This window comes from Pagrus pagrus, assembly GCF_965226575.1.
Source record: "Pagrus pagrus genome assembly, chromosome: 12".
NCBI lineage: Eukaryota > Metazoa > Chordata > Actinopteri > Spariformes > Sparidae > Pagrus > Pagrus pagrus.
In genome coordinates, this window is record NC_140196.1 from 3,522,959 (window position 1) to 3,536,776 (window position 13,818).

The 13,818-nt window shown below is 43.5% G+C and overlaps 1 protein-coding gene across 1 annotated transcript in view; it reads left to right on the forward strand.

Annotated features, from left to right (window-relative positions):
- The window catches only part of LOC311266736 (receptor-type tyrosine-protein phosphatase N2-like), a 205,473-nt gene that overhangs the window by 4,509 nt on the left and 187,146 nt on the right, over positions 1-13,818 (forward strand). The window contains exon 2 of the mRNA XM_084369258.1: positions 7,963-8,013. Coding sequence (XP_084225384.1) covers positions 7,963-8,013 — 51 coding nt within the window. The remainder of the gene's footprint in view (positions 1-7,962; positions 8,014-13,818) is intronic.

Consider the following 13,818-nt stretch of genomic DNA (forward strand, 5'->3'; position numbering starts at 1 on the left):
CGTGATGACCGTGTCGTTGTTCAGTTCCCACACGGCTGGAATCACCTATAATGTATAAAATGTCACTTCTCATTGATGATCTCTCGTCTGTGTGTTTTCGGTGTAAAACCTCAGCGAGACAGATTTTCACTCAGCTCAGATCTCCTAATCATTAACCTGGGCCTGGAGAAGGTCAGCGCTGGTTTGTCTGGTGTGACCGTAGCCACGGCAACGCTCATTAACATTTAATTCATGCTGATTGGTCGGTTGGGTCGGGGGGGCGGGGCTTTCAGAGCTGGTTTACAGTAACTGTGCTGTGAAACGTGTGGAGAGAAATCTGCAGTGAAACATCTGATCGTCTGAGTTTAGCTTTTCTAACCAGAGACAGCGAGCTGTTGTGCTTGTTTGGTCATTCTACTGAATAATAATTTATATAATATGATATTGATCTAGATGACATATCCCACAGAATATTGGCTTATTGTGTGTATGCAGTAATTAGCCGTATTAACACATATATTTAAGCACATCTTGAGTACTTTTGAAAGGTTGATGGAAACAGCACGATCTGGAAAATCCTCGTTTAGTTTTACATTAGCCTCGGATGGATTTTTGCCCTTTTTTGAATAATATGCTGAATGGGAGATGTAGAAAACAACACTTTTTGAGCCACATGATCGATCAGCTGTTCCTGTTGTCTGTGATATTCCCGTTCCCAGATTAATTTCCACGTTCCCTCAGTGTGTTTCTGTTTCTTCTCGTTCTCCTTCTTCGAGGTTTATTGGCGACTGACAAACAACAGCTTTTTGTCCCTGCTGTTTGTGACGAGGGTCGTTACGTCACTCGCTTTGCCGCCTACGTCGTTCGTCTTCCGATGAATAAATGTGTCCAGAAAATCAAAAGAACACCTTCAGAGAGCACTTTTGGATTACACACACATTTGCATGGATTTTGCTGCGATGATGAAGCTCACACAAAGACCGGAGGCGATGTCTCCAGGTGCTCCTGCTGTGAGGATTCCTGCTGAGGAAGCTGAAGATTAGTGAGAACACGGTGATTATGAAGCTGACGTCATCCTGTGGTGACATCATCTGTAGGCTGAACTGCTGTTATATTTATTGCTGTTTGTTTTATCGATCATTTTGCTGCATTCAATCAGTCTGCAACAATGTTTATAGAGCACAGACACACAGTGTGATGGAAACCCTGTCAGTCTCTGTTGGTACCTGCTGCAGGCTGCTGTTCCTGGCCGTGTTGATTGATTTCTCCTCCTGTTCTGGTTTCTCCTCCTCGTACAGGTGAAAACACGTCTGCTCAGAGCTTCTGTCTCAGTGAAATGTGTCTGCGTGGCCCTGCAGGGTTTAATGTGCTCGGCTCTCTCAGAGATCCCGGTCAGCGCCAGGACACGGCGTGGCTGTAACAGTCTGGACGTGTCGATAGGATTGAGTTGTGTTTTTAACTGAGAGCTGATCGATTGATCGTCGATCCACCTGATTCACTGTTAGTTGTGTTCAATGTCTTTAGAGACTTGAGTTTACGATTACCTCATCAAGTTTTTTCTTTTTTATGTGCAATACCACCTCATCTATCAGCATATATTCACATGATGGCAATGCACATTGACAGTTTACTGTATATAGTGTTAAAAATAGAATAGTTGTGTCTTCCCCTCTGTATCTGTATCGTGCAGTTTGAAGTCTTTGCTGGATACAAAGACTTACAGGTCCAGTGTGCAGGATGTAAGGAGGCTCTATTGGCAGAAATGAAACATGATCTTCATATTTATGTTTTCAGTGGTCTGCCATGTTGCACCGCCATGTTTCTACAGGAGCCCAGAGCGGACAAACTCAAATACTGAAGGGAGGGGTGAGACAAGAGGTCAGCGCTAGATAGTGAAGCTTTTTTGTGTCATTATTGTGCACGTTGTGCGAAGTTATTATATTTTATAATCTGACGATGCTCTTGTTAAGATCTGGTTCGGTTTAGGCACAAAAACACTTGGTTAGGCTGAGGAAGAGATCAGGTTCTGGGGTAAAATGATCACCATCACGGCACGACTGTGACAGAGGGGTGTTCAATCAGCAACCAGCCCGCTCGATACCTTCACACCGGACCTTCAGCTGTCAACAACTGCCAGATACTTATAGTCAGATCAGAAATATTCAGTCTTGCCTCCTGAATCTTCCAGTTTATTTCATCTTTGGTTCTTAAATGAGTTGCGTTCACTACAAAACGTATCAGCAGGTTCAATTTAGTTGCTTATAAACATAATGTATAGGAGACAGTGTCGTACGAGTGACATATCTATAAATCTTCACATATAATTTGACCTATCCCTGATTTAATTTGTATTTTTCTTTCTATAAACAATGTAAATAACACTTTAAAGCTGTTTGAAGGAGTGTGAGCACTGGAAACCAGAGCGTGCCATAGTTGTGTGCCTGCGGTTGTTGTTTGCAATGAGGGATAATTACCAACGTCTCAGTGCACTTTTACCTCCAATTAAAGTGTCTTTCCAAGCTCAAAGCATCAGGGAAAGTGATAAGGTAGAAGAGTAATGTGTTTGTCTCTAACGCAGTTTATTACATGCAAATGGCAGCGACACAAAACTACAACTGATGCACCGGAGCTCTTTAAAATCACAACTTGAATTCGTTGGAAAAATTAAAAAATCCACGGCCTCGACAGCTCATAACGAAGGCAGCCGGCATCAGAGAGCTACAGTTAAAAGAGCGCTCCGAACACAAAGCAACGGCTCCTCCAGTCGAAGCAGATGGATGGATCAATGCCGCGGCTTTGAACAATCAGGGGGAGAGGAGAGAAGAGAGGAGGATGAGAGCAGAGGGGATAAAAGGATGAGGGAGGAGGTTGATGGTGGCGGTGGTTTTGTCGCTGCAGGAGACAGAGGAAGTGGAAGACAAAGAGAGATTACCGCCAATTTAAGCAGGGCTGCGCGCACACACCTCCTAATTGAGAAACGGATTTCCCCGCTCGACTGCGAGGAAATAAAAAAAAAAGATGAAACGCTCCCTCTGCTTCCAAATCCTCACTTTTGTGCGCCTCTAAATTGTCAGGTGGCACGTTGTCGTGATTGATCGTCTCTCTCAGAGCCGAGGCCCAAAACAAATTGGATTATTGTCATCTTAGAAAGGAGAGGAAACGTTGGAAGTCATGGTAGGCTACACCAGAGGAAACACGTCTCCTACACACACACACACACACACACGTAGATGGACGGGACATAGGCAGCCAATTAGGAAAGTCCTTTTTGATCAGCCATGGGAAAAAAACTGAGAGTGAGCCAGACTTCAGATCCTGAGAGAGGACTAAAAATACAACTACAAAGAAAGGGAAAGCTTTTAGAAAGCCTGCCTGCTCCCCCCGACTTGTTATCAGCTGTCCCGACACGTAAACACACCCACTCAGATAACATTGTGTGGGGGCAGAGAAGTTGGAGCTGAATGTTGAGGAAGTCGTTTGTTGTAACTGAGACAGAAGGCCACTCTGCTCTTCTGTGGTAACATGTGCAGTAATGAGCTGGAGACCGAGGCAGAGGCCGAGGACGGAGACAAGAACACGACTGAACTTAATGTCTTGAACTGACTTCACAAACAGAGAACGTAAGATAGAAAGTTCAGGCGAAGTTTCATCTGTGCCGCTGCCACGACAGCTACCTTTTTTATTTGCTTTTCAAAATAAAAGCGCAAGGATGCCGTAACAGCTGTTTGATATTTGTGAAAAATATAGCATATGACGGCAGATATCAGGGTATTGGATGATATCTAATTATGGCCCAAGCCTCCTATGTTCAGTCAGGTAACGTAAGTTATAAACTACTCAAAATGAGTTGGGGATATTTAGATATTTTAGTGCATTACTGATTGTTTATTCTGTGACATATTTGAATATTTGAATCTCATTTGACTTTTATTATATCCATGCATGTGACGAAGTTTGTCACTTACGTAGCCTGCCTTACGTAAGTAAGGCAACGTACATAAATGATGTACCTTAGCTCCCTAAAAACAGAACATTATTTAAAATACACACAACAATAATCCGTATGTTCAAAATAGATTAAATTAAAATAAAAACAAAGCCAATCACACGAAAGCAAAAGTTCAGCACGCTAATGGAAACAGTCTGTCGAGCCTCTCTGCTTTAATGTAAGCTGCTACATTAGCATGCCTAGCTAACTGCCTACCATAGCATTAGCAGCTAACCCAAGCTACATCCAGATCCACAGACGAGGCTGAGTTCATCGTTAGTTAACTCAGTGTTTTGTACGAGGTGAGGGAAGCTACATCAGAGTTAAAATAACTTTTAATGAATGTAAACAGATAAAGTTAACCTGTATTTTGAATATGACGACAGACTGGGTCATTTGTCTTTTTCCGGTCAGTCTCCACATTGACGAACATTCCCAAAAGTTTATATGGCTGATTAAATCATTGGCTGTATTTGTCAAGGTGACCGCTCTGTGTTTAATCAATAGCCCTCCCCCCTCAGGAACGGCAGGTGTTGGATGCAAACAGACAGATGGCATCCTGGGAAATGTAGTGCCTTTTGTGTCAGCGGGCGCAGCTTGTAATGGCCCTGCCAGGAGGCATTAAAGGCCACAGCCTGGACGCTGCTCTTTGCTCACAGGGTGAAGCTGATTGAAATTCCCTTCCTCCCGCGTCGCCGGGCTTGGCGCCGGTCCACAGTGCAATACTGCAACCTATTTCACACTCTGCTGGTGTGGAGTGATGAAACCAGACAGCAAAAAACTCAGGGTGGCAGCAAAAGTCCAAAAGTAGCACGCTGAGGCCATCGTCCATATCGTCCTCTTCTGCCGGCTCTTATCTGGCAGTGAAATGAAAAGGAGAGAAATCTTCTTACCTCTTCACTTATCTCTTATTTTTCCTTTAAATCCTCTTTATAACACGTCTCCAGATCACTTCAGTGTCACAGAAAAGTTTTATTAGGAACTTTGACTCCACTTTGGGACCTATAACTTCTTTATTCATGATAATAATCAGAGATTTTTCAGCTATTGGCTTCTCCTCCCTACGTCTGAACACAGATATCTGTTTTTTCTCCTCCTCACGTTTTCAAAACAGCCTCGTTACTTTAGTTTGATGCATTTGAGGGGATATTATTGATCATCTATTATTTATGAATGTGGCTATTTGACGTCCTGGTAATGAGATTCAACAATCGACTATCTTTGTGGTGCGTTCAGGAACAGCTGGGACAAATTATTTATATTAATATGACGTGAGCTTCAGTTAGCTTTGACCACGAATGTCCTTCAGAGGGAGACTTTTTACTCTGATACTCTGAGTTCATGTCAGAGCCTGTACTCTATTACTGTTACAGGAGGAAAGAAGTTGAATCAGTACTTCTACTTTTACCACAGTCTTTTACTTGAGTAAATCATCTTTATGTGTAGGATACAGAATCAAGTACAAATATTAATGAAATCGAACATATTAAAGATATAAAATAAAATCTTGTGTTAAGAAATAGGATAATCACAATTTCAATATGTAACTCCGCCCCCGCAGATATAATCTAACTGCATTCATCTGTTGTTTTTGATCAATTCACTTAAATAACATTTGTATTTAATTATCAGCTTCCATATTGAATGTCAGGAAACATATTTTTTGCCAGAATGAGCACACAGCATTTCATTTTTAAACGTTATTATGATTCCCTCTCAGCTGTAAGCCTCTGTGTATGGCTTTCCTTGCTTGTATATTTTAGTTCTTATTATGCTGTTTTGGAGAAACGCTGCATGAACGCCCCCCAGAGCTGCTCGCTGTAACGAAGCTCTGACTCTTTGTAAACAGCGTTTCTGTGTAACGTGTTTCTGCTTTTAACAAGACGGCGCCTGCTGGAAGCTGCTGTGATCACTGGATCCTTTCCCACCGAGATGTAAACAAATACAGCCCCGGGTGATTCCCCCCTTTAATTACAGCAGAACAGAAACATAGTGAATATCCAGCAAACATGACACAAGCTCATAGCGAGTGACTTCACTCTGATACGTCTTCGTTAGAGGAAAAAGATCAGATCAGGCAGCTGCTGTTGACTTAAGATGGAGGCAGGCGTCAACAAGAACGTCAGAGGTGATTTATGGAAACGTTTCAGCATTTCCTGCTTTATTTTTATGTGTTCTGCAGCTAAACGCTTGGTGGCACAAAATAAAAGGAAGTTTGAAAATATAAAAAGTGAATTTCTGTGATAAATAAAGAGAATAAAGTGAATTGAGAAACACAAGATCCCTGAATATTTCACCTCTAAACCAGGCTCGGGACAGCGCTGAAAAAATATGAAACCACGAAATGAGAACAGGAGCTCGCAGAGTGTAAATGTGGAGAGGTGATAGATGGAGAGAGATGAGGGGAGGTAATGGCTGCCACTGTCTGATCCCTGGGAGGAGGAGAGGGCTGCAGCGGCAGGCGAGTGTTGCCATGGCTACAGCATCCCATGGATTCGCTGGTTTCAGCCGGTGCTGCTGTTACAGCCCGTAATCGTGTGTGTGTGTGTGTGTGTGTGTGTGTGTGTGTGTGTTAACACTCACCTGAGAACAAACATTGTGACTGTTCATATCATTAGCACACGTTAAGCTAGACGGACCTTTCACACTGAGGATCATTCACGACACAAGTATGAGAGGAAACGCCAGGAGTGTGTACTGTATGTTGAGGGGCAGATTTAGTAGTAGTAGTCGTAGCTTGTAGTACTAGTATTAGTAGTAGTGGTAGTAATAGTAGCAGAGGAGATGTTACTACTTGTAGTACTGGAAGTAGAAGTGCTTTAGTGGATGTAAGTAGTAGTAGCAGTCTTAGTAGAAGTACAGTAGATGAGTAGATGTAACAACAGCAATAGTAGTAGTCGTAGTAGTAGTCGTAGTAGTAGTAGTAAGTAGCAGCAGTAGTAGTAGTAGTAGTAAGTAGCAGTAGTAGTAGAAGCAATCTTCGTAATAGTAGTAGACATTATGTAGATAGTAGTTATTAGTTAGGGGTTAATTGTAAGACTGCAGTAGCAGAAGTAAGTAGAAGTAGTAGTTGCAGGAGTAGTACTAGAAGTAGTCTTAGAAGTAGAAAAGTGGATGTAACAGCAGTAATCGTAGTAGTAGAAGTAATCATAGTAGAAATACTGTAGATATTAGTGGTAGAGGTAGTAGTGTAGCAGATGCAGTAGACGTGGTAATAGTAGTACTATTGTAGTAACTTAAAGCAGTAAACCTGCATTAGAAAATATTTCCCTGAGTGTCTCCAGAGGCTGAAGAGTGGCTGCGTATCACCTGAACCACAGTCGCAGACACACTGATTACAGAGCTGACAGAGAGGCTGCTCGGTGCTGATCCGGAGGAGCAGCTGCTGCCTGCTGTAACTAATCAAATAAATCCTGTTTGTGTTTGTGCATGTGAGAGGAGAGAGAGCATTGTGTTGCACTGCTGGACCTGAGTGCCACACTGTTACCTGCTGTCTGCAAACAGGACAAACAAATAACCGTCCCCTGTTCCCTGAATCTGCAGCCCGGCCACAGATGTCTGCTTAACTGTGTGTGTCGCAGACGGAGTGTGAGGAGGTTTTATAGCCGCCAGATCTCCTGTAAGAGGAGCAGATAAAACATGGCTGCCTCCCGTCCTCCCTCAGAGGAGGACTGAGGGAGGAGGGGACAGATCTCCCTCACATGCAAGTGTTTACTGTCCACGGCTGACACATATAGTAACATATATGTTATATAAAGCATATATACTGTTTTTATTGTGACGCATGTGCAAGGAAACGATACAGGCTCCTGTAGGAGTAGGTGCCTCATTTCAGGTATTAATCAAACAAAAAGAAGATCAGAAAAACAAACAACAAACTGAAAAAGACCATTGAAAACACCATGGACAGCTAAAAGTATAGATAGCAGTATACTGTATGTTGTGCTTCAGTTACGGGTCAACCAGCTGACCTTCGTTCTGTTTCTGTTTCCCAGGTTGCCTGTTCGAGAGCGAGCTGTGTTCACCGTACGAGATCTGTGTCAACGGTAAGATGTCAAACACCAACACACACCTTGATATCCCGAAGCATTTATGTGTATTCACTCTGTCGGCACCACGCACAGCCAGGCCACCAGCACACAGCTCACTGATACATGCAACCAAACCCTGTGTTCCTGCAGCGGCGCTGAAATCAGCAGTTAAACCACTTGGTTAGGAAAACCTTGGTTTGGTTTCCAGGTGGTTTCCAGGTCTCCTTGTAATATCAGCACCAGCGTCTCCTCCACCTCCTCGTGTGAATGTCAGCTAATTAGCATGACAACGTGATGGCGTATCAGACCCATTAACCGTAGAGACCGGGCTGTCGGCAGGCAGATATCTGGACGTAGGTAAAAATAAAGCTGTTGGACTTTTGCACTGACAGAGTTAAAGGTGAAGTGCAGTCACCGGGGAGATGTACAGCAAAACTTTCCTGAACATTTTTCATTCTCTGCCGCGATAATGATGTTATTTAATGCGAACACAAAACTCCGGATCGCTCGCTTTGCCTCTGCACTCGTTGGAGCCTCGTTAGGAATCGACTGCCGGACCACATGAGTCCGTCTGCTGCGCTCTTCCCTCGCGGCCTCTCTGGCATCAATAGCGAAGGAACCCCCTGCTGTGAATCAACCCAGAATCAAAAAACAGAGCTCAAAACTTGAAAGTCGTTCACAGAAAAATGATTTGCACGAATTTGGGGAGAGAGATGGAAAACAGTTTTATCTGTGACTCCGCTGGGTCGGCCGGATGAGTAACTGGGTTACCCTACCAGAGGGTCACGCCACATCTGCTCCCCGGCTAACCTCTTTGTTCTGTGTATCTGCCGATCAGCAGCGTTCGGCGGTTTACTGGGAAGCTCTCAGGCTTTCACTTTATCAACATCTCTGCAGGACTTAAGGGCAGAGACAGAGAGCCAGCAGAGATAACGGCACACTATCATCTGTTGTATAATCTCATTAAGCATGTGAATGGTTCTGTTAGGAGGTGCAGGTGGCCGTGCTGTCGGCTGCACACAGACTGCGCCTCTGACCCGCTTCCTGACGTGTGTTTGTTTCAGGCGGGGCGTGTTTGTTCTGAATTCATTAGCGCGGTCGTTTCCTGTCTGCGCCGCGTCCTTTTGAAATGTGTCCCCCGTAATCTGATTGTGACTCAGGAGGTGGGGCTGATAAAAAAACCCAAAACACTCGTCTGTGAGAGAATCATTACGTCGCCGGTGAACTTTTTTATTTTTAGCCCGAGCTCAGACTGGCTCGCCGTCTGTGTTGTGACTGCCTCGGGTGACCTTTTCTCGCTTCGATGAGGGAAAAAACAAAAAAGGTGTCAGCTGCTTTTGTTGTTGTTGTTGTTGGGTAGTTGGTCTGTTGTGATTTCATTTCATTTCATTCTCTGCCGGTAACGCTCGGACCTCATGCCTCAGTTATTCTCTTCTACATTACAATATGTGGAGGAACATTTCAACTGTAAATGATTAAGATAATTATTGATCATTTTCAATGAGCTGTCCTTTTTTTTAAAGAAGGTTTAATTTGACCTCATTTTGAATTGAGGCACACAGATGATAATTTTATGGATTATCTCCTTCGACTGCTTGTGGGTCGTTTCTTGAGATGTAGACGGTCACGATGTCTCATCAGTATGGACGACGTATCAATCGCCGATATACAGTGCTATTGTTTTATCGCCCAGGCCTAGTTTCCCAGTTAATTTCATGACTAATTGATTAAAATACTTATCAAAATCTCTCCGAGCCCAACGTGTCTTCAGATTGCTTCTTTTGTCCAACCAATAACAAAGAAAAGCAGTTAATCCTCCACGGAAACAGCTATTTTTTGACATTTTTGCTTGAAAAATGAGCAAAACGATTACCGGTGATCGATTATCAGAATATTTGCCGATTGATTTTCTTTTAAACGACTAATTGTTGCTGTTCTCGCTGCCACTGAGGACATCGAGGTTGTGGCCTGAATATTTTCTTATATTCTCTGAGGAGGACTATGTGAATTTTCATAAATTATTCTGTCTTAAAAAGAAAATATCAACTTTTAATGAGATAAAGTCATTTTGTATTTGGTTTCATATAACAGAATTATTTTCTTGGTCATGTGGAGCATTAAATCACAGGTTCACATGACGGACCACATGATGAAAGATGATAAAACACAATTATGTTCCACAAGAATGTTGTTTTTCTATTTTAGTTTAATTTCTATTTAATATTTCACAAAATACTGAGCTGAAGTGTGATTAATTGTCTGCAGAACTGCAGCTGATGCAAAACAGAGCTGAAGTCTATTTACTTAAAGAAGGAGAAATAATGAAAGTCCGAACAGAAACGACTTTAATTTGTTGTGACGATGGCTCGCGAGATGTTGTCAGACAGCAGCTAAATAGAAAGAGAGGACTTTCACCTATTTTGCAGTTCTGTCAGGTGTTTTTTTTGCCTTGCTGACTTCAGGTGCCAAAAACAATTTACTGCTTTGTCTCTGTTCCTTCATAAGTGATTATAAACCCCTCAGCTGGATGGTTGTTCAGTAGTTGCGATGCGTTGCTTCCCCAGCTGTGAAGGAGGACTCTGTCCAGCCTCTGAGCGATCGCTTCCCTCCACTGCTGACCTCGTGTTTCAGCAGCGAGGAGCTGCTCCGACTCCGACCGCCGCCTCGTCTTTTACCTGCAGTCGGGATGTGTCACGTCGTGTAAGATTGACATCTGCAGCTTGTGAGGTTTAGAAAATGAGAGATTGTTTTTTGACAGCGGTCTGACAAACATCCGCTGCTATTTATGTAGCAGTGCTAATTGGATTAGTCCTCCCACACAGCAGCTCTGATCATGTTACTGTTATAATAGTCATGGCGATGGTACAGATACTGAGTCAACGTTTATATAAAGATAGATAGATAGATAGATAGATAGATAGATAGATTTTGTTTTGCGCCTCGAGCAGTGGTCTCTGTCTTGGCTGTTGTCTCTCGTAGCTTTAGCAAAACCACACGAAAGTCAGCTCATTTCCGTGTACTGTGACGATGATATGGCATGTATTTCAGATTTTTAATATTTGAACATATGGTCCGTGGTTAACTGTAATGTAAAATGCATTTCAACATGCATTTTCTCCTGCCGACTGTCAGTAAAGCTTTGAAGAGTCATAAATGGTTTTGGAGACAGCGCCACAAATGGATGTCCTGAACAATGTGGATATTTGTTCCCAGCCTTCAGGATTTCAGAGCAGGTTATGTGAACCAATCAGGACGGAGACTTTTGGGGGCCGGCGGCAGAAGGTCAATACTCGTCTAACCTGATTTGACTGGAGCGATGGGTGTTGCACGTACAAATGTTGCTGCTCTCGACCACATTTATCCACGAAAGCTAATCATTGTGATGCGTTAGTATTAAAATGATTCAATCAGTCCTTGTCAGCTCGGCTACTCTTTCAATTTAAGTTTCAATGAGCTATGAGAAGCCCCCCGGGCGGAGTCAGGTGAGGTGAGGCTGCACTGACAGCTGGATCCCACAGTGGAAAAGCTACGGTGGCTGCACCTCCAGCCATTGTTCTCTCCTGCAGCGAGTCCGACCTGCTTCAATAGCTGCTGTCAAACTGGCCCTCGCAGGCAGTGCCAGGCTGTTGTGTTGGTGATTGGCAGCTCGGGCTCTATCAGGACACGCAGCAGCTCTGATTGCCTCGGCTCGCTATAATCTCTTGGCAGGGAAATAAAAAACAATGAGCAGGGTTGGTATTGTTCGGCTCAGGACATTCTCTCTATTTCTGCCTTTTTTTTTTTCCAACAACAAGGGAAGAGAGCGACACCTGAAAAAATATCTCGATTCCCGGAGGAAACGAGTTGTTCTGTCACCTTGAAGTCGTTCAGACAGCACTCCTGGATGAACACAGCAGCTGTGACAATATTATTGAGCAAAGATCCATAACTTCCCCGCCCGAGGAATTAAACAGTCGCTCACAAAGTCAGTTAACGCTGAATACAACAGAGCGCGGAGCCTGCAGAGCGACGTCTGCTGCTCTCTGTGGCTTAAAAACTTCAACTGTGTTACCTTCAGGCTACGACAAAAACCAGTGTGTCACATCAGGACAACCACAAGCTGATGATGGCACAAGCTGTCTGTCACAGTTAATTACCTGAATACATAGAAAGACTATAATATAACTACAAAATACAATAATATATATAAAAAGATATAAATAACATTCAAAAGGAACATGAATAATAAGCAGTAGAGGGCGGCATTATGTCCCCGCAGTGTCTAATCCGCCTGATCCAAAGAAGAAGAAGGAACACCAGCATTTTTGTTACGCTGTTGTTGTTGTTGTTGTTGTTGTCGCTACAGCAGTGCTGCGTACTGTAATGTTTCCCCTTAAATAGTATGCAATTCATGTGCTATGGTTTCAGCATTACTACGAATTCTTGCACACTGTTTTAATGTACTGAACAACATGTTGGGAAAGAATCGGGGATGCAGCCGTCGGGCTGAGTTTTGGAAAACGCTCGTAAAGATACAAAGATAACGTCAATCAAGACAGTGAATGAAGCCCAGTTAACTCCAGTTAAGCCAATTAATGACACAATGATGAATTTGTGTTTCCTCAGGTGAGACGTGTTGTCCTGACTCAGTGTGACTTGTTGCTAGTTTGGTACCCAGCGCTACAAGTCAAGTATGTCTGTAGTTAACTCCGGTACTCCAGAGTACCCGAAATTTAAATCCATCCCTGAAGCAGCCTGTGAGAAAACAGGAAACACTTTCTGCTACCTTCTCCTGCACGTACAGTACAATCATATCACATATCTGTATAACATAAACATGTAACTTGTTTATTCCCACACTCTTCAGCGTGCCTTTATTCTTCCAACGCCATTCCCACCATGGCACCAAGTCATATTCCTCCACATCATGACGTAAGCACCAGGAGAGCTGTGGCAGTCAGGTCTAAATAAAAGCCATTACAGATGTAACAAACATGTTCACGTGACAAAAGCCATTATTTAAGCAGGTGGATGAAGACGACGGCGATATTACGTACTCGGCTGCTGGCAAACCTCCTTAAATACATGTGATAACACAGTGATCCTCGCCCTCGCACTATTTTACCTCCAGCGTAAAAACGACATGAAGTGACATTCCCAGGATTGATGCAGCAGTCCGGGATTCAGTGACGGGCGATAAGGCTGTCCACCCACCCCTGTGGACTTTTTGCTATTTTCAAACGTATCACCCCGACATGCCTGGGTACAAAAGGAGAAAGGGCAGGCCGGCTGCGTGGAGAGACGCGTGCTCGATCGGCGACTTGACATTTTCATTGTGACTGTCATATCAGCAGACAGAGCCACGCCACATCTACCGCCGATGCATGGAAGCGCTTCAGAGGGGGTCGGCTTTAATACACTGCAAGAAGTGCTCCTGATGACAATACATTTATAAAGGCCGTGACCGAGCCTCCGAACAGAGAGATTGATGACGACAGAGTTTGTAGTATTCGCTTCAGTTCCAGTTAATGTCGTGATGGCAGGTCACTTCATCAGTACTGTCCACTTAATTAAATCAGATTTAAGCATTTTATAAATAACTGTCTTTCCGTGCGGTGATTTCTTGCAGGGTTGGACTCTCTGCTGACTTTCATTTTCAGCCCCAGCGTGCAGCTCAGTCTGGTGAGACAGATAAGGATGGCTGCCTGTCAGTTAGACTTAACTCACTTAAAGGCTCCGATGTGTTTACACGTTTTTAACCACGACTGCAATCCAACGATTACTCTAACAGCCGGGTAATCTGCAGATCGTTCTCTCGATTAATCGGTTAATTATTTTGTA